This window comes from Astatotilapia calliptera, chromosome 4 (genome assembly GCF_900246225.1).
Source record: "Astatotilapia calliptera chromosome 4, fAstCal1.2, whole genome shotgun sequence".
Lineage (NCBI taxonomy): Eukaryota > Metazoa > Chordata > Actinopteri > Cichliformes > Cichlidae > Astatotilapia > Astatotilapia calliptera.
In genome coordinates, this window is record NC_039305.1 from 11563278 (window position 1) to 11586996 (window position 23719).

Genomic DNA, 23719 nt, shown 5'->3' on the forward strand with positions numbered 1-23719 from the left:
TTTACAGTACCATTGCACTTTTAAGGGGATGTCCTACTTGTGCATAGCTGTTTTTCCCTCCACACTCATTTTTATCTACTCCGATGATATTTTACCCTTCGCAGCCTTTGTTTGAAAATATTTTGGAGCACAGTGCCAGATTAACCATTGCTCTCAAAAATATTTTGCATATTTCAGTCACCCACATTCATATTTGCAAAGCAAACACCTCAGGCATCAGTACTTTCTAGCAAACATTTTGGTTTGACAGTGGAGCATGACAAGCTTCCCTCTTGTGAAGAGTCTGTATTCAGTGTTTGTTTATGCCTGAGTTTGATTAGATTCGTGTTTGGCTGCCAGTCTCAATCCCTGTTGGACCTCTCAGACAGAACAGGCTAATTCCTAAGTGGTCCAGCACCACAGAGCACCATCCACTATCAACAGCAGTATGACAGAAAGCAGAAAGAGACGGCTGGATTTCCAGAAGCCTGAAGTAACTCCTCCATCTTACTGTTGTGATTCCCCTCCTGCACCAGACTCCATGCAATATTCAAGACAGTTTGAGCCTCGTCTGATCCATCACTCTAACAGTCACTGTGTGACAGTGCCTGTATGGCTTGTGGGTGTGTGCGTGCATGTTGTGCACCATCCTTGTGTGAATTCCAGTGTCTGTCTGGTATCCATGGGCTCTTTATGTCATCTGTTCCGAGTCCAGTTAGGCCTAAGATGTGTTAAGTCTTTAGGTGACCAACCAGTGTCCGGTTCTGTTGTAACCCCAAGCCAAAGAGACTTCATAAATAAACCAGTGGGGAAATGTGGCAGGCTCGTCAGATGTTTTATTCTGTAGTTCCACCAACATTCTCACTCTCTTGCCCTCATGCTTTTTTGTTTTCTATTGCTGTGATGTCACTGTGCCGAGGATGCCAGCAGCTTTCCTCATAGATAACCAGACACTCCCATTGGTCCCAGGGTGCTCTCGCCATCCAGCAGGATAACACAGCATCAACCAGCTAATTTATAGCAGTCCCCTGTGGGTGACCTCCACCTGCCTGAAGTAGACTTCCTCAGTGTGTGTGTGTTTGTGTGCACTTGTTTGTGTATGGATGGTGTGCAGGGGTTCCACTTGTTTTTGTTTGCGTGTACTTGCCCGTGTGGAATAGACTTTGTGTATGTATTTGTTTGTGTGGAATATTTGTGAGTGGGTGATGTTGAGTTGCAGTTGCAGAGGAAGGGGAGGCCTAGCCAACCTCACATCTTTACCCCAGGATACTTTTTTTGTTCTTTGAGGTATTACTCTTGACTGAGAGCCAAATTTGAGTCCTAAGAAAACAAACTCCACAATTACTGTTTTACCACCCAGTGGCAGAGCAAAGAAACAGAGGCCTTTGGAATAGAAAATGCACAATCAAATAAAAAGTAGGCCAAGATAAATTAGATTAGAGACTACATTTAAACTGCGGCGGCAGCCAGAAATCTCCCATTTATCATATCCAAATGGTTTCCAACCACAATGCTGAAGTTCTACAAACGAGCTTTTATGTTTTCCTTCATTTTAAATCTGATAATGTACCTCACCTTACTCCCCTTTTCCCATCTCTCCATTCTCCCCCTACTCTTTGTCTCCTTTTTAATTCTCAACTTATTTTTATCTCCTCATATCTTTCTCTCGACCCCTCCATGTCTTTTTCTCCTGTTCTATTTTCAATGGTCTTTGGCCTTTTCCCATTTCCTCTCTCCCACCCCTCCCACTGCCTTGATATCTTTTATTTCTTTCAATGCTCTGTTTTCATTTTCTGTCTCTTCCTTTTATTCCCTCTTCTCCTCCTCTCTGCACCAATGCTTCTCTACTGCTCCAGTATTTGTGTGTCCGGGGACACTGCTGCGGGTGCAGGTGCCCAGCTCTCAGCAGGAGGCAGAGCATCAGGCGGGGGCATGGTGTAAGGACCCGCTACAGTCAGGGGACCGTCTGTACGTCATGCCCTGGACCCCCTATCGCACCGACATGCTGTATGAGTATGCCTCCTGGGAAGACTTCAAACAGAGCCGAGCCACCACCACCTACAAGTGAGTGCGCCTCCCACTGTCTTGGATGATCAAATGGCATCTGCTGCGGTATCGATTTATTGGCTTTTGATGTGGATATGGATGGCGATAGCAGAATGCTCTTATTGTGGTGTCTGTGTGCCTGCCATTAGCCATCTTGGGGGCATCGCCATGCAGAATGGAGAATTGGAGAAGTGATTTCTTCATCTGGATTCTGTCTCAACAGGTTACCCAACAGAGTTGACGGCACGGGGTTTGTTGTGTACGATGGGGCGGTGTTTTACAACAAAGAACGCACACGAAACATAGTCAAGTATGACCTACGTACGCGCATCAAGAGTGGAGAGGCGATTGTCACAAACGCCAACTATCATGACACTTCACCTTACCGCTGGGGAGGGAAGTCAGACATTGACCTGGCTGTGGATGAGAATGGCCTGTGGGTTATTTACGCCACTGAATCGAACAACGGACGACTGGTGGTCAGCCAGGTGGGAGAGCAGTTTGCACAGAAGGGGATGAGGTGTGGATTATAAATGCGGGAGTGGATTATGTTAAAATCTCATCTGACTAGTCAGGCAAAAGGTCATATGTCACACTTGAATTGAGATTACACAAGTGCACTGACAAATAAGATTAAAGAGATGTTGTTGGCCCCCAAAAATGAATCACAAAAACATCATCTGCAAAAGGTTAGGCTGAATTTCAAATCCAATTGTGAGAAAGAATAATCCCCTCCAGCATGGTAAATATTTCATTTATTTTGTAGTTGCCCCGCAGTGTTGGATTTAATAACTTACAATCAAAAAACTGTGGGAATGATTTAGAATTGTTTTCTGCACTTTAAACATATAATACTCTTCATCCTCTGTAATACAAAGTCACATTACTTTGCCCTGCTCACTCTGCAGCCTCAAAATGTGACCGTAAACGTGAAGCATTCGTATTTTAATGCCAGTTGCTTCTTTGTTTCTCAGCCAACAAAACCGCAATCAGGCAGAAAGTTCCTATATAAACAGGGTATAAAATTAATGTGTAGCTCAGATAGTCGTGTCTCATTTATTATCACTATCTTTGACCTTACCAGGAAATTGTTTTTCAAAGCGTATATGTTAAACTATCAATCTGAAATATCAAACCCTGCATGAGCTATTACAGTGCAGAGTAATGGAGTGACAAAGTAGCAAACAAGAAAGCGATAACTTTCAACAGAAATAAATGCTTTATTTTGTGGGGAGTTTTGCTATTTATTACAACGTTTTGAAAAAAAAAAGCCAGACGAGGAGTATATATATAATTTTACCTGTTATTTTGAGTACTGAGTCGTATTTAAGAGGGTTTTTTAAAAAAAACAACTCAAACACAGTACCTAATACAAGGGGAAAAAAATATTAGTTTAAGAGGGCATGGGGAGCTTTTTTTCAAAATCAAGCTGGGCTTTGGATGCACTGATCCAACTTCTTCCATTTCTAATCTGATGCCTTGTACCAAGCTAATCCCAGTGCTATATTAGTAATCTGTATTCCTCACTATAAGGAAGAGACTGGGAATTATTCTTATATGTGTACGGAAACATCAAGGTCAACTTAAAACAGCTTGCCTAAAATAATAAAATCTAACTGATTTACTGAATTGTTTGTATTTATTAGTGAAATCAGAAATGCCAAAAAAAAACCCCACAATAAATTTCCTTTTATTTGAACATAAGAGTAATTAAGCTACTACGTATTGCTGTCATTCACAGCTGAGCTCCTTTCTGCGTTTTCCTCCTCACACACTAGAGCTGAAAAGATCCAGCTGAAGTGAAATAATATAAATTGAGTTGATGACAGGTGTAATGTTAGTGTAAGCATAATAAAAGCTTCCTGTGAGTGTTACAATGAGCCAATGTCCTTCTAGTTTGTATAATGCCTCTGAGCAGACATAGTGAGAGTGAAGGTGAATGAGCAAGCAGATCTTTTCAGTCATGTGAACTCAATTTGACCATAGTTGGCAGTTAAGTGAAGACTTTTCCAAACATACAAATAGAAATTATTAATAAAAACTTCCAAGCTGCTGACCCTTTATTAAAAGCTTCTTTTGCTCTATCTTAGGTATGTCACTGGATCAGCTCATTGTCACCAATATCCGAACCAGCTTCTGGGATCAGTATCAGACTGATAGTCGATCTAAATAGCAGACTGGCGCATCCTTAATTAAGGCTATCACAGGCTTAGTCTTCAGATTCACCATCAGTCATCTGATGTGTCAAAATTAAGTGACTGGTGATGGACAGGCTTCAGATTTTTCTGTCATTGCCAAGCTGTCGGAGATTGACGATGACGTCATCATTACTGTGATGTTACACGTCGGTTTCTTCACTTGTTTTCAATCTCAAGTTCTGTGTTTTGGCTTTCGGCAGATCCACTGAGAAACACACCTAGCTGCATGCCTAATTCAGTAGTGAATTTTCAGTCCAAGCCCTCAAGCCTAACTTGCTTTATCCAAGACTGTCTATTCAACTTTAATAACAACAAAATAAACATTATGCTGTGTTAAATCAGACCTGAAAATAAAGAAGGGGATCACAAAGTCATTAGGCAGGTATTTACATTTAGGTTACATCAAGTAAGAAGCGGGGTAATTTTCTCATAAACCTCAATGCAATTAGTCTTTATTTTGCAACAAGATGAGTCACCCCCTGCTGGCATTAGAAGGAATGTAGGATTAAGGTACTTGAATACTGACTCCTCAGACCCAGAGGCTACATCCATCTTTTATATAGACTGTGTTTCCAACATCTATCTTTCTGTCTTGATCTTAAAACTTCCACTAACTGAGTGATGTTAAGATATTTAAAACGAACCATTGAACTAATCTTAAATGGCGCAATTTCCTGAACCTTTTTAACAACCATAAAAAGTAAAAATCCCTCTAAAACGTTGCTGATTCAAGCCTGCTAAAACTAGCCATTTGAATACTTCCTCTTTGCCCACAGGTGAACCCTTACACGTTGCGCTTTGAAGGCACCTGGGAGACCAGCTTTGACAAGAGGTTGGCGTCCAACGCCTTCATGGCTTGCGGAGTGCTTTATGCAGTGCGATCAGTCTACCAGGACGATGACAGTGAAGCAACGGGTGACCTGGTGGCGTTTGCCTATAATACCAATCATGCTCGAGAAGAACGTGTCACCATTGCTTTTCCCAATCCTTATCAGTATATTTCCTCTGTGGACTATAATCCTCGAGACAACCAGCTTTATGTCTGGAACAACTATAATGTGCTGCGCTACCCGCTCGAGTTTGGACCACCAGATCCTACCACTGGTAAGAAGAGATCTCACCCCATCCCATAGCTTACACAGACGAATCATGTGTACAGTACAGTTGCAAATACTGGTGTGTGGTATGCGCATTTTTTTCCTATAGATGTTTAGCTTTTTGATTATGAGATATTTTGAGTCATGAGTGGTAAAATATGAGATTGCAACAACAAGTATACAGCGAGGTCCATAAGTTGTAAATTTGCCTCTGTACACTACCACAGTGGACTTTAAATCAAACAGTCAAGACTATTAGCTTTAATTCAAAGGTTTCAGCTAAGGTATTAGATTAATTATTGCGGACATTTTTTTGTTTTTAGAGGCTCAAATGTAATTAGACACTTGACTAACAAGCAGTTCTGTGACCAGATGACACCTAACCCCCTTGTTATTCCATGACAAGTTAAAGAGATAAAAGATCTGGAGTTGTTTCCAAATGTTTAAGTTACATTTGTTAGCTTTTCACTGGAGCTCTCAATGTAATGGTCAATTATATTGACAGTTCCAGTGAATGGCCTCCTTCATTTGTCGATGCAAGTGAAGGAGGCCATCAGTAGACTGAAAAAACAAAATAAACCTATCAGAGACAGCACTTTGAGAGGGGCTAAATCAACAATCTTCAAAACATCTTTTTAAGAAAACAGTTCTTAAAAAAACAATGAATGTACTGGCCAGCTCAGCAACACCAAAAGGCATGAAAGACCGCAGAAGACAGCTAAAGTCGATGATAATAGAATTATGTCCATGGTTAAGAAAAACAGCTCCACAACATCTAACCAAGTCAAGAACACTCTCAGGGAAGTAGGTGCATCATTATCACAGCCTGCAATCAACGACGCCTTCATGAATGGAAATACAATCGAATGGAAATACAGAGGGCTTACAACTAGGTGCAAAACACTGATTACACTCGAGAAAAAGAAGGCCAGATTAGACTTTGCCAGAGAGGCTGAACAGTTATGGAAAATAATTCTTTGGACAGATGAAACCAAGATTACTTTGAAGCATAATGGTTCCATAATGGTTCTAAGAGAAAAGTATGGAGAAAGAGAGAAACGGCTCATAATCTGAAGCATATCACGTTATCGTTCAAATATGGTGGACGCATTGTTATAGCGTGGGCATGTATGGCTGCCTGTGGAACTGGATCACTAGTGTTTATTGGTGATGTGACTGTTGGTAGAATTAGGAGGATGCAGGATGTACATGGCACAGTGCAGCGCAAATGGATAATGACCCAAAGTACGCAGCGAAAGCAGACAAAGATGTTTTCAAGGCAAAAAAATAGGATGTTCTTGAATTACCAAGTCACATGATTTCTACACAACAGAGCATGCTTTTCAGTTATTAAATACAAAACCAAATGCAGAAAGACTCACAAACAAGCAGCTCCAGTAAAGGTGTGAAAATGGCTATAATTCCTGGGCAGTTATTGCAGTACTTTTATAAAACTCCACTACTATAAAACGAAAACTACATCTTGATTTTATCTTTTGTTTAACTTCCACTTTGGTGATGTAAAGATGCAAAGTCACAACAATTGTGCATAATCTGTGCATACTGACATACATGTTTTCTACCGACAAGCTGATGATAAGGTTTTTTCTTTCCCCCTAAAACTTGCATGACAGTTAACATTCATTTGGTAATTATGTTGGGCAAGATGTTAAACATGTGACTAAGTTGGACACGTTGAGTATTTATGCTTGTCACTCCAAATAAACCCATATGCTCTTGACACAAACACTACTATGAATGTTTTCAACAGAAAACATTTTTCTTCCAGAAAAAGCAGGAAGATGAAGAAAAGCATTTAAAGTACAAATTCCAAAAACTGGAATCAAACGATTATAGTTCTCTCCCCAGCTATAGTTAAAGTAAAGAAGAGCTGCTCAGGTATGACTTCTGTAGCGCTTCATGTAAGCATCACTGTGTCATGGGTAATGAAAAAGCCATTCAGAAATAAGGCAGAGGATGAAATGGGAACGCCACACTGCATTTTGGCAGTCCATCAGTATGAGAAGGCGGTTTGGATGTACTGTACATCTGAGCTGCATAAAGGCCTGTATGAAGCTCGGATTAGGCCCAGAGAGAGATGAGGCAGAGACAGACGGGCGGCAGCAGTCTGAGTTGCGTGCTGACTCTGCGTTTGATCAGTTAGGATTTTGTAGTTGTGATGGCTTGCTTTTATCTTCGCATTAGGTTTGGTTGTTAGTGATGGTGACTTCTCTGATACATTTGATAAATTATTTACTTCTCCCTGACTTGTGATGCTGCTTTCTCGCCATCTCCTCCCTCTGCTTCTCCTCCTCTCTGCGGAGAACTGGCTTTGAGAGACTCAAAAAAGTATTTGTCACCCCAATTATTGTCAGACTAACTTTTGAACTCAGCTTCTGAGAGACATCTTACATTCAGATGCAAGTGTCCTTCATTATCTTGATCTTAGCTTTTGGCTTTTGCTGTCAGGTTTTGCTGTTCTCTAATAATTCCCTTACAAGCCCTTTTAAGTCTCTCTCTTTTTCCATGTCTCTCTGTGATTTACTCTTGGGTTACCTCAGGCCCTCTGACCACCACTCAAGTGACCACCACTCTTCCAGCAAGGCCGTTCACCTCCAGTGCGAGCCCCTCTACTGCCCGCCCGCTGGCCCCCACCTCGCGCCCAATCGGTTCCATCAACAAGAATCCCGATCTTCGACCAATCACTGCTACTGTGCCTGTCACCCGCCGGCCACCTCACCCTCCTCAAGGCTCAGAGCCACAATTTTGCGAGACGAAGCTCGTCCGCGGTGTCCAGTGGCCAACAACACAGCGAGGAGAAACAGTGGACCGTCCATGTCCTAAAGGATCTTTAGGTGAGAAAAACCCGCGTGCATTTATTTTCAAACATTTGTTCTTTTTTTTTACTCATCATATGAGCTTCAAGCATACTCGTACATAAAGTACCATGTGGGTGTTTGCCATATATATCAGCGCATGTGCCCAAGTGATAAGCACGTTTGGGCACTCACACTTGTTTTTTTCCGCTGTTGTTGTCTTCCATCCTTGCGTTGGTCCCACCAGTAGGCACGGTCCCCGAGGACTTGCAGATGAAAGCTCGTCCTCCACAAATGAAAGGCTCATCTCCCAGAGAAACAGAGCTGATTGAAAGTGGCGAATAATAAAATGAAAGACAAGGCAACACAGGCTTCACCTCCCTTCATGCTTGCTACTTTACTCTTAAACATCCAGCCGTCAAAAAACCTAAAACAAAACAAAAAACTCTGTAGTTGCAGAAAAAAAGAAATTTCCTCCATCTTTCTTCCAGTGTCTTTTGCTGTTTCTTTATGTTCTCTCTGCGTTAAATCAGCAGCAGGCTTAATTGCCTCGTCTTGGCAGCGCTCTCAAACCTAACCTGTGGTCGATGGAGGAGAGTATAGAGAACAGTAACAGCGAGGAGAGAAAAATCAGTGGGAGAGAGAGGAAGAAGGGAATATGAAATGCAATGCCACATCTGCTCTGATCCTTTCGACAACTATGAAACGTTTGCTGCTAGGGCTGTGCGATATGACCAAAAGCTCATATCCCGATATTAAGACATCTATCGTTCGATAACGATATAAATCACAAAAATGTAACATTTTCTGTAAATTCTGTGAATCTCGGGCAGCTCGACTTGCGTGAAGTGTTTCCAATTTTATACATAAGTTTTCTTTGGGAGTATTTATTACACAGTGTGCTACGGGGAAAAGCTTGTTCTAACGTTTGAGTCTAAGGTTTATTTTTTAGCACCTGACGGCTCTTTTTTGCTTCTCATCCATAAATAATCTGCTCTTTCACGTGATTCAGTTTATTTTGATAAGTCTCAACAGGATCTTGAGCTTTATTGTGAAAGGTTTATGTGGAACAAGCGGACACGCGGTGGTTTTACCGTCGTTGTTCCTAACGACAACGCATAAAAACAAACGCTTATATATTAAATGTAAGAGAAAGAGAGAACTTTAAGAAATTAGTAGAGCCACTACAGTGACCATCAAAACGATGAAAAAATATTGCCGTAAACAGTTTATTTTGCGACACCACGAAACAAACGATAGCGTAAAATGAAACGATAGATGTTTTTATATCATCATCCGATATATATCGTTATATGGAACAGCCCTATTTGCTGCATTGTCCCCTGTCCCTCGTCTCTCTTCCCCTCTCTGCCTTCTCTTCGCAACTTAACGTTGGTTATTTGTGTTAGCAGCAGACAGACCCTCCTCTGGTTTAATCCCCCCATGCTGTCCTTTCTCTGAACCCCCGTAACTGAACAGAAAAACTTAGCTGGAAATGAGGTTTGGTGGAAGGTGCTTTCCTTCAGGTGTTTGACAGTGAGAGATCTTACCTGATGTCTTTGCTGTACGACTGTGTGAACGGAGTAAGCATTATGTGCTACGTGAGGATGTATTCCTTTAAAGTCATTCTTTTTACATCATCGAAACCTTTTCTTACCCAGTCATTTTCTCCCTCACTTTCTCATTACCTGTACTTCATTATTTAACCTTTTTCACTTTTGACCCATTTTCTCTGAAATTCTGCTCTACCTCCTCCTTCCTGATTCTCTCTCATCTTCAAACACTTTGAGTAATTTTAAAATTCATTTCCTTCCATTTTTCTTGTTTAAAGAAAAAAAAATCTCCCACTTTTGAGACGCCTAATGCTTAATATATTTGCCCCCCCCCCCCCCCTCCCATTCTTCTGCTTTTCTCTAGGCATTGCTTCATTCCAGTGCTTGGCGGATCAGGTCATGTGGAACCCACGGGGTCCTGACCTTAGTAACTGCACCTCCCCCTGGGTCAACCAGGTAGCCCAGAAGGTGAGACCTGGAGTCAAACTCCCTGGCCATGGGTCTGTCCCTTTCCTGTGCCCCACTGCCCCGACTATCTTCCCTGTCCACCTCCACACACACATTAACATATCTCTAGGGCTGTCCTGATTAAAATACAGACTCATTTCAAGTGGCTCTTTATTACAAGGCATCTGCTCTTAATACTTAATTAACTCCCTTTTTTTTTTAGGTAACATACCTTAATTACAGCTAGGGTAACTTATTTAAAAAAAAATCAGCCGTAGCGTCTCACAGCTTGCATAGAAGTCAGCCAATTCAATTTCATTTTGTCTTGCTTCGATCGTAGTCTCATATAATCCATTATACCTGTGCAGTAGCTAAACGTCATGGTCTCTAGATGATGCCCAGTGATTAACTTAGCTGACTGCTATTTAAATTTCCAAACTGTGTTACTAAATACTTTGCGGAAATCTGATCATTCCCCAATTTTGACAGTAATCAGATTTCACAGTCTATTCAAAGTGGAATTCGGAGTACTCTCGTTAACACAGCTACATTTCTGCTGGAGAAATTCTTGATTGTTTAGCCATGCATGCCGCTGAGCAGCTTTCCTAAAGGTTTTTTAAGTGTGTGCATGTGCCTGGAAGGGTAAGTAGCAGCGCTCTGAAAAGTAACATCATTGAAGAATCCATTATACCTTCTCCTTTTGGCGAAAATCAATCGCAATTGCAAGGCGGTTGCTAAGGGTGTAATTTGCAAGTGAAACAGGGTTAGGGAGAATAAAAACTTCATGATGTGTTGTACAAGGTCCATCTTTGTTTACAATGATGCAGGAAGAGCTGGTAATGAAGACGGAAATCTGATTACTGAAAAAACATCAAGCTGAGGGTTTTGTGTACAGAGCATGTGTATTGTTGTGGTTGTGGTACGCGTGAGAACATTTGAACAGTTTGGGGTTTGTGTGTTAATGTGCAGATAAAGAGTGGGGAAAATGCTGCCAACATAGCTAGCGAGCTGGTGAACCACACTCGGGGTCGGATCCAGGCTGGAGATGTTAGCTCTTCTGTCCGACTGATTGAGCAGCTGCTGGATATACTGGATGCCCAGCTTCAGACCCTGAGGCCTGGAAACAAGGAACCAGCTGGAAGAAACTACAACAAGGTAGAAGAGAGTGTCAACAGTATGTGCGTGAATAAAGACACACACTTGATGATAAGATATATTTAACTCAAGAATATGAAAAGAATGCTTCGCGTCATGCAGATTTACTTAGCAGCTCATAAGCAAAAAAGTGGTTTCTGATTTTGTTTAGTTTTTTTTTTCTTAATTTCAGGCTTTGTTTTTCTCCCTTCTAGCTTCAGAAGAGAGAGCGGACCTGTAAGGCATACATCCAGGTAGCTTTCCTCTTTTATCTAGCTGCTTTACATGCCTGTGGAGTCGGACTGCTCTGTGACTTAGAATAGCTGAGGGAAGATAAATCCTTGAGCAGACTAGGCTTGTGGATGAAGTTTCTTCAGCTCTGTATTGTGATTGATGCTGCTTTTGGAATCATCACTTTTAGAAATTCTGGTTTGTTCTGGAAGGCAGTGTGAGTAAGATGTAGAATAACTTCTGCCAGACACCACGTACTAAATATTAAAGTATTTTCCAGAGCAGGGCAAGCTGCTCTTATAGTTTTTCTATTGCTCATGGTGTGCATATATGTAAAATTACATTTCAACTAATGAAGAAGTCATCTGTCTGTGATTTAATTGTGGCTTTTTTGCACTTTGAGTGGTCTTAAATGCATAGTAGTGCCCTTGGCTTCACTGTGTTTCACAATAAGGGACAATATCTGTCGCTTTGAGAAAATGTAATTTGACTATAGCATGAAAGGCAGCAGTTGGTGTTACTACACCCTTCTGTGCTTTTTCAATATTTGTGCAATATCTGTTGTTCTGAGGGAGCCGTAATCTAATATCAGGAAAAGGCCTTGTGTATGCTTCTCTGTAATGATGAAATGCGGCACTCTGCAGCGCAGTCTTTTATGTGCTTTGACCTGTCTGCAGCATATAGTAATATGACCCCACATCTTCTAATCTCAGTTGGTGCAAGATGAATGTAAAGGCTGCTGTGTAGTATGTTACTCGACCATTATTTTTTGTCACTTACTGCAAAGGTAGCTCACTGATCCGAGGATAAACGAAAAACACCCTCTGTCTTCTTCTTCTGTAGCTGATAGAGTGCATTCTGATGCTGAATTCATTTTCTTAACAGCAATGGTCTTTATTCCACGCAGCAGTCAATCCTTCATTTTGAGAGGCCTGAGCAAGAGAATTACATGATTCATCAAGCAGGCTACTCCAATAAATTGGATAGCTGATACAACCATCAAAATTGCCATTAAATGAATTGTAAGTGTGAAATAGAATGGTAATATGTCTTACATAGCAGAGTAATAAATGTAGTGCAAGGAAGTGGTGAGTTTCTAGGAAGTTATAGTGCAATAGACTTTGCACTTTGAGGTGCTAATGTTATACGGTAACACTTTACAATATAGCTCACAAAATGAATACTTACCAAAAAAGTGACAAACAAATCAGGAACTAACATGTTTAATGGCTAATAAGTACCTAAGACTTCTTTCTGAAAGAACACAATGCTGGAAACAGTGTTAATGAACCAGTGTCTAATAATTAGTTACTAGATAGAATTGGATTTACTCCGGATTGGGTTCTAAATGACACAAATTCAATAAGCAATAGCAGTTACTGCACAATAATGAAATTGTTATTTTGTGTTACCTGGTGTGCTATTGAGTAAAATGCTAAGTAGCTGCTAGGGATGCATCTGAACTTCATGATTACCTTGCTATTGCCTAACATTACATTTGTGTTCCTACTTGTGTTAAGTAGACAAAAGAATCAAAGCGAGAAACTTCCTGAAAAGTTAAATTAGTTCCTCATTTGTCACTTTTACTATGTATGTGCCATATTGTAAAGTGTTCTTGCTAATATCGATCATATTACTGATGCTATTGATGCTAGCATTAATGCTATGCCTTCTGCACGGGCCAGGCGGTGGTGCAAACAGTGGACAATTTGCTCCGTCCTGAGGCTTTGGAGTCATGGCAGGACATGAACAGCACAGAGCAGTCTCACACTGCCACCATGCTACTGGACGTCCTGGAAAAAGGAGCCTTCCTGCTGGCCAACAACATGTACGGGAAAAACTTTACAGACCGAGCGCCCAGCATTGGTAAGAAAACAGCAGTGAGGTCAAGATCAAGATGTTGTTTTTATTGTTACTTCTGTTATGAAAGCATAATCACGAATTTTTAAGGTAGAAAAAAATAAATCAAAAAGTAGCATTTTTTCTCTTTTTTGCTTATATTTTATTTTATCAAAAATATGTAATATAAATCTTGTTAACTAGAAGGACACTCAAGAGTCATTTGCCAAGGACAGTGCCTATCACTGCCTTTTACAGTGGCTGTCTGGATCTGTACCAACATTTTATGGGTTTGTCTTTTGAGCATGCCCAGCCGCTGCAAATTTAATGAAATTCGCTCTGGTAGTTTATGCTTAATGGTGAAGTAAATTTAAAACAAATCAGTCAGATACACAGGCCAGCAAACAAACAGCACTGAAAATATACCTCTACCTCAGCTTCTACCTTGGCAGAGGATTGTTGTACACATGAATTGAGGCCAGTACTGACTGCTGTTCAAATGCAATGTGCAGTTTTAACTCCAGATTGTGGCTCTAAATTTGTTTTGTGGTTGTTGTTTTTTTAATTAAAAAATATGCACCAATTTCTGTGTTTCTACCATCAGATCTCCAGGTGCACGTTGTAAACACAGAGATGGACATGCAGGACTTGTCCTTCCCGCAAAATTACGCCAGTGACAGCACCATCCAGCTTTCAGCCTCTACTATCAAACAGTACAGCCGCAACGGTCAGCAACCCTTACCCCATCCCTGTCTGAAAAATTGCACTGTCCTGTGCAGCCTCTCTCTTAATGTTTCCATTTGCATTTTCATGCAGGCTTAAAACAATCTGCATGCAGTTGACTAAGTTATTGGTTCATAATAATAGGCTAATCAGATTAACAAAAGCGCTGAGACAATTTCTTTTCTTGATGGTTTCTTAACAGCAGTCTTAATAGAATAGCTGGGGAGGCGTGTAGATTACAATCGGCCCCAGTCTGACAGAGCAATCTCAGCACTCCCTCTCTCCTCTCTTCCCCATCCCATTCCCTCGCTCCGTCTCTCTCCACCATCTTATCCCCTGCTCCCATCTCTCTTGTTTCTAACCCAGCACCCCTACCGCCCCAACCCCCAACGCCATTGCTCCCCTCCTCCTTCCATGGCCCCCTCATCCCCCTTTTCTGTTTTCTGTCTCCGCTTGGCTCTGCAGTGGGAACGAGATTAGAATGATTGAAACAAACGCACATGAAATATTCATATGGAATAATAAGAGATCTGTGAATGCTTGAGGGATGAATGTTCCATTGCCCTCCACATTAAATCTCGCTCTCTTCCACCAGTCAAAATGAAACGGTCCTTACCATCATTCTAACCTTCACTAACTCACTCTCTCTGTCTCCCTTTCACTCACCCTGTCACTCCCCACTCTCTGTCGCTGCCATTCTTCCAGCCCTTTCCATATTATGGCCCTTTTTCTGTATTTGGTTTCCCCCTCCCTCGCTTTCTGCTCTCCCCCCTTTTAAAATTTCATTTGTGTTTCCCATTTCATTTAACATACACCTTTCACCCCACACTTACTTTACTTTTCACTGTTCTATTTATTTTCCGGTATTAATTTGTCTGTTTTTTTATGTGCAGGACAAGTCAAGGTGGTATTCATTCTGTATAAAAATTTGGGATCCTTTCTTTCCACTGAGAACGCCACTGTGAAGATGGAAATGGAAGGACCAAACCACGATAAGAAGCGCCTGGTGGTCAACTCTCACGTGATTGCTGCCTCCATCAACAAAGAGTCCAGCAGAGTGTTTCTCACTCAGCCAGTGATTTTCACGCTTAAACATCTAAAGGTAGGCAAATTCAAATTTCTCATTTGTCATTCTGAAAGATGCACCTCCACTGATGTTTTCCTTCATCCGTCTCTCTTTTTTGTTCTGCAGTCGCACAATTACAACACTCCAAATTGTTCTTTTTGGAACTACTCCGAGCGCTCAATGACTGGCCAGTGGTCATCGCAGGGCTGCAGGCTACTGGACACTAACAACACACACACCACCTGCTCTTGCAGCCACCTCACCAACTTCGCGGTGCTCATGGCTCACCACGAGCCCGACGTAAGTAAACAAGGGCGTGGCAGGCACACACTTAAATTGCAAGCCTGGTAATTTATGCAGACGTTCACTCGTGTGAGCATTAGCGCTCGCTCACTCTTAGTCACACACCCTCACACACATGCACATTAATGTTCCCTCTCAAGGCTGACAAGCTCTTTGTTTTGAATTTTCTCTTTTCCTCCTTTCACTCTGACATTCAGGGAGGCACAGGCTTACAAATTCATGTCCCTCTACTTCTAACTGACATTCACATGAATTTGAATGTCATGTATTTTTTTCAGGACGTCTTGTCTCTTGTCTTCACACTTTAGCTCCTTGCATATATTTGCAAATATTAAATAAGGCAATTTGGCTCTTTCTCTCCCCTCCCCCTGTTTTATCCATCCCCCTATTGTTTCTGCTGCTTATCTCCTATTCCACTATTCTTTGTTCTAAATTTCTCTCTCTTTATTTGTCCAATTCTGCTCCGCTGTCTCTTTTTCCCAATACTGCTTTATAACCTAAACCCTTGGATCTCCCTCCCTCCCCCCACACACCTTTGTTTCTTGCCACCGTGCAAACCTGAACACCAGGGACAGATGCACGAGCTGTTCCTTTTTGTGATCACCTGGGTGGGGATTGTCATCTCCCTGGTGTGTCTTGCCATCTGCATCTCAACTTTCTGCTTCCTGCGGGGGCTCCAGACTGACCGCAACACCATCCACAAGAATCTCTGCATTAACCTCTTCATCGCAGAGCTGCTCTTCCTCATCGGCATCGACAAGACCGAAAACCATGTGAGTCGGTAGCAAAGCAAACGGATACTTTCTATGGATAGAGGTTTACTTGTTTTCTTTGATATAAAATATTTTTTACCACCTTTGCGTTTACTGTTACATGTCCCCCTTTAAAGCTTAGTGTTTGTGCCCATTTAATGATACTGAATCACAAGATCTAGTTACTTTTTACATATTCCGGTTTGAAAATGGCATTAAGCACAACACAGGCGACTTTTTAACTTTTTTTTATTGAATGACTTTGAAGCTGAAATCGAGGCACTGTGTCATTATCCTACTCTATAAAACATTTACTGCACTGAGTAATGAATTACCACTCAATAATATGCACGGAGCCTGTGACCCAGGGGCAGCTTTTCATTTTTCCCTTGTCAGTGTCCAGCACTACTTCCAGATAGTAACTCCGTTCTATCCTCTTGTGGTTTCACTCAGTTATATACCTTAATCTTAACTGTATCTCCTCCTCTAACTTCATATTTTCTCTCTCCTCCTCCTTCTTCCCCTTTCCCTCTCTCTGCTTTCTCCATGGCTGCCACACTCAGATTGCCTGTCCCATCTTTGCTGGCCTTCTGCATTTCTTCTTCTTGGCTGCCTTCTCCTGGATGTGTCTGGAGGGTGTGCAGCTCTATCTCATGCTGGTGGAGGTCTTTGAGAGCGAGTACTCACGCAAAAAGTACTACTATCTGTGCGGCTACTGCTTCCCCGCACTTGTGGTGGGCATCTCTGCAGCCATAGACTACAGGAGCTATGGGACCAAGAAAGCGTACGTGTGAATACAGGCCTTTTGCACCTGCAGATTGAGAAGTAGGATTATGCTATTCCCCCAGATGGAAATGTAATATGCAGTGCCATGTGAAGGGCTCTTGCACCTCCCCACAGACTGTGTTCTCTGAACACACTTAGCCAAAGCTTGATGATTAGCCTTCATAAGATAATCCGCTGAGACAGAGAAATAGTGTGTGCATTCATGTGCATGAGCTCAGTGTGAGTGTACAGTTGTTTGTTGGTTTAGTTGTGCATAACTCACTTGTTTCCTCTGTGCCACTCCAGATGCTGGCTGCGAGTGGATAACTACTTCATCTGGAGCTTCATTGGACCTGTTTCATTTGTTATTATGGTATTAGCTTTACTGTCAAGCAGTATTATTAGCTTCCATATTTCGATATCCCGCAGTCAGAAGTATTTCACCAGCATGCAATTTTGCAATGTTATTAACAATATGAAGTCAGTAATTTTGGACTAGAGTGCTCACTGCACATTATTTATTTCTTCCTATCGTCTTTCCTTAGCTCAACCTCATTTTCCTCATGATCACTTTGCACAAGATGATACGCAACTCTTCGGCACTTAAACCTGACTCCAGCCGCTTGGATAATATTAAGTGAGTTCAAATTACTCAGTGAGACTCACACATTTTTATTTTTGAAGAAAAAAGACATTTCAAATTGTCTTAGTGTATCTGTGCATCAACTCAGTGTTAGTTAATACCTCGTTCTCCGCTTCGATCAGGTCCTGGGCACTAGGGGCCATCACTCTGCTCTTTCTACTTGGCTTGACATGGGCCTTTGGCCTCCTCTTCATAAACGAGAATACAGTCATCATGGCCTACCTTTTCAGCACCTTCAATGCCTTCCAGGGCATGTTCATCTTTATCTTCCACTGTGCCCTGCAGAAGAAGGTAACAATTCCAAACTACATCTTAAAGGCACTTTATATAAATTCAATTAATTACGACTAAGCAGCTGAAATGTTGTGTAGATGAACAAATGGATGGATGTGCCAGTCTAATTGAAATTCAGTAAACGTGCTCAGAAATATTGGATTTTGTTTCATTTTGCTGTTGCTGTGCGATAAAAGGCTCTGTTGCTCCACATTCAGTTTAGCCTATAGAAACGAAAGTGTTTGTGTTTATGAGTGACTCTCAAACCTGTCCACTGTGCCGGTGGTGTTATTTTCTTTACAGGTCCATAAGGAGTACAGTAAATGTCTGCGTCACTCCTATTGCTGCAGCCGCACCTCTACCAACAGCTCCCACGGTTCGTTGAAGAACTCGGGCCTCCGTGCCAACAACCGCTACTACAGTGGCAGCCAAGCTCGCCATGCAGCAGCCCACAGACAGGTGCAGGCAGCACAGACCCACACATAAACACTCGCAAACATATCATCAGTGGAAAACACTGCTGAGTTTTAAAATGGTGTTTTTCTAAGAGCAAATAATGAGTAAAAACAGCCTGTGCAGCAACACGACTGTTTTAGTGGAACAAAATGAAAAATGTTATCTGTTTTGGGTTTTTTTTAAACAAAAAAAAAAAAGTAAAAACAAAGCAAATCTTTTCAAAATTAGGCATGGTTTCTCACTCTGCAGCTACATTTTCTCCCTGTTTAAAAGGTCTCTTATGTAAGATTATGAAGTACAAAATGAGTATCTGTTGGGATTTGATTGCTCATCAATACCAGTGACTCACTGATTACTAAATGCTCTTGAATTTAATTATTTAACTTACTTGTCAGCCCACAGCCTAAGCCAAAAGGTGCAAAAGCAACATTTAAATAATTTTTTTTTTTTATCAGTGCACACACGGAGCACATTTAAAGTGCGTTACATGATTTATGACGTGCAAATGATGCCCACTAATCAGTTGGCTTACTCTTATTTCTACTGTGAAAATTGAATCTTTATTTTATTTATTTTTTAAATGTTTGGCAGTTTTTCTAACCATTACTGAAAGCCGTTTGCTTGGGAGGCTTGATGACTCAGTTATAAAGATATCCTTTGTAGTCCACATGGTGTATATATAGACACAGGCATCATGCACGTCATTGGAAAATACTGTAGATGCTGGCATATGCGCAGCTGCACAGACACATACACAAACAATGGCAATTATTGCTCACAATCGGCAAACAAGCTTTTTCAAACTGTAATAACACTTCCAAACAACAATTACATCGGCTACTACAGTCATGTCTTACAAATCTCAAGCTTGTTAGCCTCCGTCACGATAACATGACAAAGCTGTGTTTCTCTTTACTCGACGCCTCAGTCTCTTTGTCTGGCGTGTTTGCCTATTGTTCTTTGCAGATTAGAGCGAGCCCCACAGTTTTGATTACAGCTGCCCCACTGAGTTACAAAGTCTACCCGCCGTGTTTCTATATTTAACTTGTTGTGTGTTTACTGCCACTCACTGCACCATGCTTCCTCTTCCAGAGTCGGATCCGCAGGATGTGGAACGACACGGTTCGGAAGCAGACGGAATCTTCTTTCATGGCGGGAGATATCAACAGCACCCCGACACTCAACCGTGGTGAGACCTCCCTCTCTATATTTCTCCCTCCATTAAATCATACTCGCTGAAATTCTCAGACACATGTAACGCACATACAGATTTACAGCATTTAACAAAGAAAATAGAGAATGGGAGTAGCATGGACAGAGCCGTTATTCTTGGGTGTTAAATATGAACATAAAATGATATGTACATGTTCATGTCCTTAATGTGCTAAGATCAACTTTTAATGCTATTTGCCTTTTAGCTTTCCGGCAAGCTGGCAAAGAGCAGTCACCGGCAGCAACAGTTTAAACTGAATAACAAAATGTTTAAAGGCTGGTTGGTGACGGTTTGCAGTGCAGTGGCAGCTGCTTGTCAGTAAAAGCACTTAGCAGCTGCAGACCTACAGTATATTAAGCTCAGCTGCTATATTTTGTGAATATGTGTTAAGTTCGTCTAAGTGAGTTCACGATCCTGCATGAATTTCTCAGTTGAGCTAATTAAGCAGATTTATGTGTAATCAATTAAAAGGAAAAAAGAGGCGGCGAAGACACTTGACTACAACAGTTATCGTCCAGAATGATTTTTTGACTTTCCTTTGCCACGAGAAAAGGTTGTGAAGACGTTCCCAGGCAATTATTGCCGCTCAACAACCAAGAGACATTTTTTTAATTTTCTTTTTCCTCATTTTACTTTGTAAATTAGACAAAATCACAAATCACCAGCTGTGTGATGTTTTTTTTCAGACACACGTGTTCCCACTTTTTGTGTTGCATTGCCAAATCTTGTATATTTGTGCTATATTCTCCTTTTAAAAATATATTTCCCACAAAATAAAAAAGAAATAGACAGAAATCTTGATATCTCTGTCCCAGTTTTCAACTCTTTTAGCTATTCCATGAGATCGATTTCATCCAGACACACATTAGTGATGCATGCAGTCCCCTCCGAACTCCAAGCAGCACACGAAGAGGGCAAGATCAAATATTTAAGACGTGAAGAAGTAAAAAAAAAAACAAAACAAAAAAACAGAAGCATGCATGGAGTCACTGATTGTCTCAGCCTAAGCAACTGGTGGCGTCACTGCCGCAGCAATCAGTGACACTGAGACGATCAAGGTTGGCTCAGGTTCAAGATTGGTTTGGGGAGGGGGGTGGGGTGTTGATCATGACACAGAGGCAGTCGCTAAATCAGCCGTCACTCTCTATGCTAATTTCATCCATTTTGTTTTTAATGAACTGATTAGCGTGTGAGCGAACAGGGGGTAATTATTCTAATTGAGGAGAGTGACAGGAGCAAGGCAGGGGGTGAGGAAGAGGTGAGGTGTGCTGCGAGTGAGCTGGATGGATGAAAGGTGGATGTGTGTGTTTGTGTGTTTGGTGGGTCGCTTTCTGGGTCTTTTCTTCAAGACAGAGCAATCACCAGGCCTGGAAGAGACACACACTATGTGGATCACTCTATGGTACTCTGTCAGAGACAAACAACTCTGCTGTGAAGCCTTTATTTTCTTCACTTCTCTGAAAAGTTTGGCAGAAAGCGGAAGACAAAAGGGAGCACGGGAGACGAAAAGAGAGATGTAGAATAAGACGCTATCATGGAGGAGTAATTAAAAAGGCAGAATCTGGAGGAGAGATGCTGTGTTGTTATCACTGGCATCTCAGATCTCTTTGATTTCCCCACTTCACTTCTCTATGAACCGCAATCTCTTCCTGACAATAGTAATCGGTCCCGGAAAAAAAAGGCCTACAGTATATGCGCATACACACATAGAGCCTCCGATGATTTGCCTTGCCCTACTTTTCCTCCACACTTAAAGCGGCTTTCTTTAATTTTCTACAGGATATTCCTGTGTGGTGCACACAGACAGCTAATCCCAACTAATTTGGTGGTGTTTGGACAAAAAAAAAACTGGCACAAGGAGCTGAGAAAATGTGGTTGAACGCAGCAAAGCAAGCCAGGGAATGAAGAGAGAGGGGTTTGTGTGGCACGCCAGAAAGATGGACAGAGGAAGTGTAAGAGGAGTGGAAATGACAAATAAATAGCTGTGTGTGAGTGCATATTTTACTTTTCTAGAATTCCCTGTTCCCTTTCTGTGTGATGAACGGGTTGCAGGAGACCTGAAGGTTGCACTTTGCCTTGGACGACTCTCCGTCATGCTGTCCTATTTTTAATTTCATGGCATTTCTGTTCGAGTTGCCTCAGGCCCGAGCCATACATGGGCTTTATACAACATTCTCAGTGTGCCATTTCTTTGAATTATATTTGTCTTGTAGTGGCATTCACGTTTCAGTGTGAAATTAACTGTTTCAATGGCTGCACCCTTAGACTACATAATGGCATGCATTACTAGTCTCTCCCATCTGACTGCATTGTCAGATGGAAAAAGCGAATAGCAACGCTCTAAACAGTAACTTTCCCCTGCAATTGTATTTTTACTCAAAGGTTACAATCAGCAGGCATGAACACGGTGGAGAACACTGTGAAATGCATTACTCCATAAAGCACTGGCATAACAAAAATAGCCCCATCTGAATAAACAGTAAATATTTTGGTGATTCCAGATGTTATTAGAGTCTGGAAATGTGCCTTTCAGAATGTCACACTTATTGTGTGCCATGTTTCTGTGCTTACTTTGCATGCCTTTGGGGCAAATTTATGATTATTTTTATGATGATGTTTGTACTTTAAATGTTTGTGTCTTGCAGCAACCATGGGGAACCACCTTCTGACAAACCCAGTGTTACAGACTCGCTCTGGTACCTCTCCTTACAACACTCTGCTGGCTGAAAGCTTCACCCCACCCTCACCTGGTGTCTTCAACTCTACTGGTTAGCTCCTCGTGAACACTTCACTCTGTGTGTGCAGTTTTGTTGCTGTATGTGTGCGCGTAGAGTATGTGCTCAGCTTGCTGTCCTTCTGTCTGTTACTCTGTCAGCAGTTTGGCATGGTGTATACATCCAGTGTGTGCGTGCATGTGCGTGTGTCTCTGTATTTTTTGTTTTTTTTTATCCAGACTATGTAGCTGTCAGACAGATTCACTAGGCTGAGCAGAACAGAGCCAAACAGTGCCTACAGCCTAACCAGCCATCTGGTCAGATCTTGAATCTTCATGAGAACAGCCACAAATTGATTAGAAGTTTAGCTACAGCTGTGACTGCCAAAATCTTTAGGATGGTTTTCGCTTTCCAGTCAGAAAAAGTCGGCTTAAAGCATGCTGGCTGCTGAAGGCGAACAGACAGCTTTGTGAAAATGAACAGTCCATCTGGATGTAGGTTGTTCAGGTATGTGTGTATTTATGTCCTTGCTTCTGTTTCAGAGTGGGACTCAGCCTAATAGCTGTGTTATTGCATTGCGGTGTTCTAGCCCGGCTCTTTGAATGCCAGTAGCTGCAGAATAAGACATGTCTTGTTAATTGCTCCACTATAGTACCAATATTCACTTGGTAACTGAGAAGTATTACTGTGTGTAGCTGTTTCCTGCGCACCCGCAGAGTATCAGCCTAAGTGTCTGAGGACTGAAATTTAAGGCGGCGTTTCTTTTAAATATTTTAAAGCCTCTCTGCACAATACGTCAAGGCTGATGGCCACAGGCCTGGCAGCCAAGTCATTTTTAGAAGAGAGTGGTAGAGGAGAGGGAGAGCACTTCATTAGAATGTCTAATTACCCACACCACCATCGAAGAAGAACGTTGATTAAAGTCGTACTACACATTAAATTTTAAAAATGAACACGCTTCTCACTTTTTTGTGTGACTTTTGCTTTGCTGAGATAGTGATTTGGTATGAGGGGGGCGGGAGAGAAAAAAAAGCACCATTTCTTTGGTGTGTGGAAAGAAGTTCATAAAATAAACATTACTGCTACTGTACAAGCTTTTGTATGAATTATGTATGTATCCAGGTATCACTGACAATACTAAATAAATATCCAGAATATTTTTCTTGAACTTAGATGTACGGTAAATGTTGGAGGAAGGTGTCAAAAAAACGGGACTAAGTCTGCATAAATCAGAGGTAATGTGACCGCGGATGTGTTTGGGTGTTTGGCAAGAGTTGGTTGGTGTTGAGAGCGGGAGAGACAGAGAGAGGGGGAAGGGATGGAGTAACAAGGATGCTTTTTTCTGCCACCTATGTTTCCCTTTTAGAAATGTTTGAAAAACAGTTGCTTAATACTGCCTTTTATTTTATTCACCCCGCATGACTTTCTCTGCAATGCACAGGAACCTTTCGTGACCCAAGTAAGTATAATG

The 23719-nt window shown here is 41.6% G+C and overlaps 1 protein-coding gene across 3 annotated transcripts in view; it reads left to right on the forward strand.

The window, feature by feature from the left end:
- adgrl1a (adhesion G protein-coupled receptor L1a) overlaps positions 1–23719 on the forward strand; it is a 151986-nt gene that overhangs the window by 121992 nt on the left and 6275 nt on the right. For all 3 annotated transcript variants that reach the window (XM_026164639.1, XM_026164638.1, XM_026164640.1), the window contains 20 exons: positions 1836–2043; positions 2249–2513; positions 5000–5327; positions 7882–8175; positions 10054–10157; positions 11106–11291; positions 11486–11524; positions 13187–13367; positions 13945–14067; positions 14957–15165; positions 15256–15429; positions 16002–16205; positions 16748–16968; positions 17256–17322; positions 17495–17586; positions 17715–17883; positions 18169–18324; positions 19414–19510; positions 22180–22302; positions 23690–23707. In XM_026164639.1, the coding sequence (XP_026020424.1) occupies positions 1836–2043; positions 2249–2513; positions 5000–5327; positions 7882–8175; positions 10054–10157; positions 11106–11291; positions 11486–11524; positions 13187–13367; positions 13945–14067; positions 14957–15165; positions 15256–15429; positions 16002–16205; positions 16748–16968; positions 17256–17322; positions 17495–17586; positions 17715–17883; positions 18169–18324; positions 19414–19510; positions 22180–22302; positions 23690–23707 (3258 nt within the window). The remainder of the gene's footprint in view (positions 1–1835; positions 2044–2248; positions 2514–4999; positions 5328–7881; positions 8176–10053; positions 10158–11105; positions 11292–11485; positions 11525–13186; positions 13368–13944; positions 14068–14956; positions 15166–15255; positions 15430–16001; positions 16206–16747; positions 16969–17255; positions 17323–17494; positions 17587–17714; positions 17884–18168; positions 18325–19413; positions 19511–22179; positions 22303–23689; positions 23708–23719) is intronic.